The following is a 4,202-nucleotide window of genomic DNA, read 5'->3' on the forward strand; positions in this document are numbered from 1 at the left end:
GCTTCTTCCATTTTTGTGATAATGCTGCAATTAGTTGGTTGTCACTTTGGGTAGAGCAGACATTTCCATATATTTCTTTAGCTGCATATGTGACATAACTCCACCAGTCCTATTTATGATATCATTTACAAAGATATACCTTATTAAAATGTTGTTTTTTTTTTATCAATTAGTAGACTTGAGTTTAACCACAATAATTGTTGTATTATTTGTTCTGTCTTTTCTTGGTGGATTAAACTGAAATCGCAACCAACTTTCTATTGCTTGTTTTAAAAATAACTATATTTTGGAGATTATTTCATTTTCAAATAACTGAAAGTGAGAGGTTGTAATCTGAATAAAGGGGAAAAGGATATTCTTGAACATGGGGTGAGACATTCTTACTAATCTGCTAGAGAACCCGTTTGGATGGAAGTATAACTTTTGTATGGCTGACACCTTTAGTGAGAGGTCTAAATGCTTTAATATTTCATCAATTCTGCCCTCCAAATTCATATTCATTATATAAAACAGGCCCTTTTCAATTTTGTCTAGCTTGTCATTCCAAATTTTAAAAAATACATTTTTTGCTCATATAATTTAAATTTAAATATAATTTTAATTTAAAATTTAAAACAGGTGACTAGGTGTAGGCAAGACCATAAGCAAATAGGTAAACTGGGATATGACTAAAGAGATAATCAGGGTGATTTGTCCACAACTAGACAGGTATTTTCCTTTCCATGGTAGCAAGAAGTTATCTATTTTTGCTAACATTCTATGAAAATGTACAGTAGTGAGATATTTTTTTTTGTGGGGGGGGGGGGGGTATACAGAGGACATCCACATCCTGTCAGAACATTTTATTGGCAAACTACACGGTAATGTATTTTTTAAGTGATCCAATACGTAATATAGTATACGCATCATAATTTGGTTTTAATCCAGAGAGGTTAGATAATCTGCCACACCCGTCAGGTGGATGGATTATTTTTAACAACATTTAAGAGAAATAAGCTTCTTGTGCACATGGATCTGGGGTCTTTTATTTCAGCTCATGAAACATCACTTTACATGTTGCGTTTATATTTTTTTGTTCGTTGTATATGCAGGCGAAGGCGTTTGATTGTAATCCTGTTGGCCATATAGGTTTTAGGACAACAACAAAAAAATACACCAAAGTCTTCACGGGGATGAGTGTTGCACACAATTCTGGAAAAACAATACATATTTACACGTGATTTAACCTCAATCAAATGGTACTATGGCTGCCATATTTGTTTTTGGACGTCATATTAGATGTGAGGCTACATCCATGGTGGCTCCAAAGATAATCTGTGGTGGCCACTGACTTCATGACAAGGGTAGGAGGGGCTAACGTTACAAAAAAAGAACCTTGGACCACAAAAATAAATCCAATCCCCACGTCTGAGCCAACGTGTTTTCCTTCGAGCTGATGACAATAGCCACAACGTTTCAAGAAAACACGTGTAACTGCATGTTTGTCAGGCAGCACTAAATGAGAGGAAATATGACTTGAAAGTTGTCTATTAGAATCAGCCACCAAAAAGTAACGCTTACATTCATAAAAAGATATTCATAGTTGGCATTATGTTTACAGGTCTATATTTCAAATATGCACCAACCGCTGTTTGTTTGTTTATAAAGGACAGAAAATAAACTACTTGCGTTCCACATTTTTAGCAATATCAGAGCTCGCAATATTGGGTTACATGATCGCCCCTCCAGCCAGGCATTATTCTGTACTTCCCTTACCTTTTTCACATGGAGAATATAAGTACCTATGTCGAAAATGTTTACCACACACACACAAAGACATTTAGGAGCACAATGAAAAATATTTTAGATATTAAAAGCTAGAATCCACTGGTGCTCGTAAATAAATAAAATAAATAAGGCGCATATGCGAGTAAAATGGTCGCACTGTTGAGTGCCCTGGGGGTGTGTCACAATAGCTATCAATTTAACACCTTTTGAAGGAAAATATTTTTTACACAACCATCCATTTCATAAATGAGAGACATTAGGGGTGTGAAAAAAACATGTTGATGTTTTGTTCTACCGCGGCTATGGGGTATCTGGATTTGGGGGCCTTGCCACTTTCCTATTAAGCTAACTTTAGTAGCGATGTGATTTAGGGTTATTATGTGCAAAGTCTATGATTAAGTGTGAGACAGGTTTTTTTTCTCTCCAATCGTTAAATATATGACGACGGGTGTCAACTTGCAAAATTAAAACTGAAACAGTGAAATCATGTTGTTTTCTAAGGAACAGTAACTAGCTAGCGAATGAATGACTTGACATGGCCTGTCTGTGTGCTACTGACACAATACCGACTTGTTTAGCGTGAAAGACATCTAGAACAAATCTGGTCGGTGTCATCGACATCAGTTAGGACATACTGGATAATCACAATTATCAATATTACATGGAATATATATATATTTTTAAATGGATCGTTGTCTGTTTTCAAGAAGAGCGAAGTTGCGACGACAACACAACCACACGACTGTGAGGCACGTTTTCACGAGTGTGTTAGCGGGTATGCTAACTAGCATAGCAGCAGCTGTCCACTGTAGCAATGCGCCGTTTAGCTAGCTAGCTAGCTGATAGCATAGCAACAACTGTCCACTGTAGCAATGCGCCGTTTAGCTAGCTGATAGCATAGCAACAACTGTCCACTGTAGCAATGCGCCGTTTAGCTAGCTGATAGCATAGCAACCGGCTCATGTGTGCTAGACAAATCCACCGTTGTTGCCCATATGAAGGGACACTGAATTTGGATCATTACAGACTTTGTCCAGATATATTGAACGATAACGTTAATCTAGAACCACTTTACGGGGTTGTTGTCATATTACCTTTAAAGCAATTATTCGCCTTCTCCTTGAGTTTCTCTGCATTTTTATCTCCCTCCGCCATCTTCTCTCTGCTGCTGCCGCTTGCGGATGTTGCCGTATCGTTCGCCATTAACAGTACAGTCGCAAAGTGCGCACGTTGCGGTTCTATGGTCGCAAACTACACTTTTCCACTGAGCCCTGATCTCGGGTCAGTTTTCAATCGCTCCACTGAAGCGTGAACTGTCTGTGGTAGTAGAGTTGTCCTAATTTGAAAAAAAGAAAAAAGAAAACAACCATTGACACTAGGTTTTAACAGAAATAAGCAGAATTCTTTAAATTTTAAATAAGTTAAACTGAAATAATAAGTAATTAGTCTACACTGAAGGAACATTTTGGAATTGCTTGGCCAAATTTCACATACACTGTTGCCATCTGTCATTTCATGTTAATTTAGAATAGAACAACAAGCTTTACTATTCTGTATAGAGAACCTATGCTGGCTCATTATTAGGCCATACAGAATCACAGAAGCTATAAGTAACAGGGTGCAATAGTGTCAAACAACCTCCAGGTGGCAGCAGAGCTATGCAGAAGAGAAGCGTTACCAGATTGAGGCAGTCCAGTTTGTCGAGCTGGGGCGGGGATCTCTATGTTTAGACAGAGATCTACATGTGATATAGAAGAGGCCTCTCAGGAATGGACCCGCAACCACACCCTCTCACACCCGTTTCCTGCCCCTTACCCCACTCTACCCCCTGCCCCTCTGTCCTGTCTCTTACCCCCCTCTACCTCCTGTCCTGCCCCTTACCCCCCTCTACACCCTGTCCTGCCCCTTACCCCCCTCTACACCCTGCCCCCTGTCCTGCCCCTTACCCCCCTCTACACCCTGTCCTGCCCCTTACCCCCCTCTACCCCCTGCCCCCTATCCTGCCCCTTACCCCCCTCTACCCCTTGCCCCCTGTCCCGACCCCTTAGCCCCCTCTACCCCCTGTCCTGCCCCTTACCCCCTCTACCCCCTGTCCTGCCCCTTACCCCCCACTACCCCCTGTCCTGCCCCTTACCCCCCTCTACCCCCTGTCCTGCCCCTTACCCCTCTCTACCCCCTGTCCTGCCCCTTACCCCCCTCTACCCCCTGTCCTGCCCCTTACCCCCCTCTACCCCCTGTCCTGCCCCTTACCCCCCTCTACCCCCTGTCCTGCCCCTTACCCCCCTCTACCCCCTGTCCTGCCCCTTACCCCCCTCTACCCCCTGCCCCCTGTCCTGCCCCTTACCCCCCTCTACCCCCTGCCCCCTGTCCTGCCCCTTACCCCCCTCTACCCCCTCTTCGTGACCAGTCCATCTGTGCTGGGGAATGAGGATATG

General features: G+C 42.4%; 1 protein-coding gene across 1 annotated transcript in view; it reads right to left on the reverse strand.

The window, feature by feature from the left end:
* The window catches only part of LOC139382350 (serine/threonine-protein phosphatase 5-like), a 34,798-nt gene extending 31,821 nt beyond the window's left edge, over positions 1-2,977 (reverse strand). Inside the window, exon 1 of the mRNA XM_071126323.1 lies at positions 2,862-2,977. Coding sequence (XP_070982424.1) covers positions 2,862-2,970 — 109 coding nt within the window. The 5' untranslated portion in view covers positions 2,971-2,977. The remainder of the gene's footprint in view (positions 1-2,861) is intronic.
* Between the last annotated feature and the right edge of the window lie 1,225 nt (positions 2,978-4,202).

The sequence above is a fragment of the Oncorhynchus clarkii genome, chromosome 24, assembly GCF_045791955.1.
Source record: "Oncorhynchus clarkii lewisi isolate Uvic-CL-2024 chromosome 24, UVic_Ocla_1.0, whole genome shotgun sequence".
NCBI lineage: Eukaryota > Metazoa > Chordata > Actinopteri > Salmoniformes > Salmonidae > Oncorhynchus > Oncorhynchus clarkii.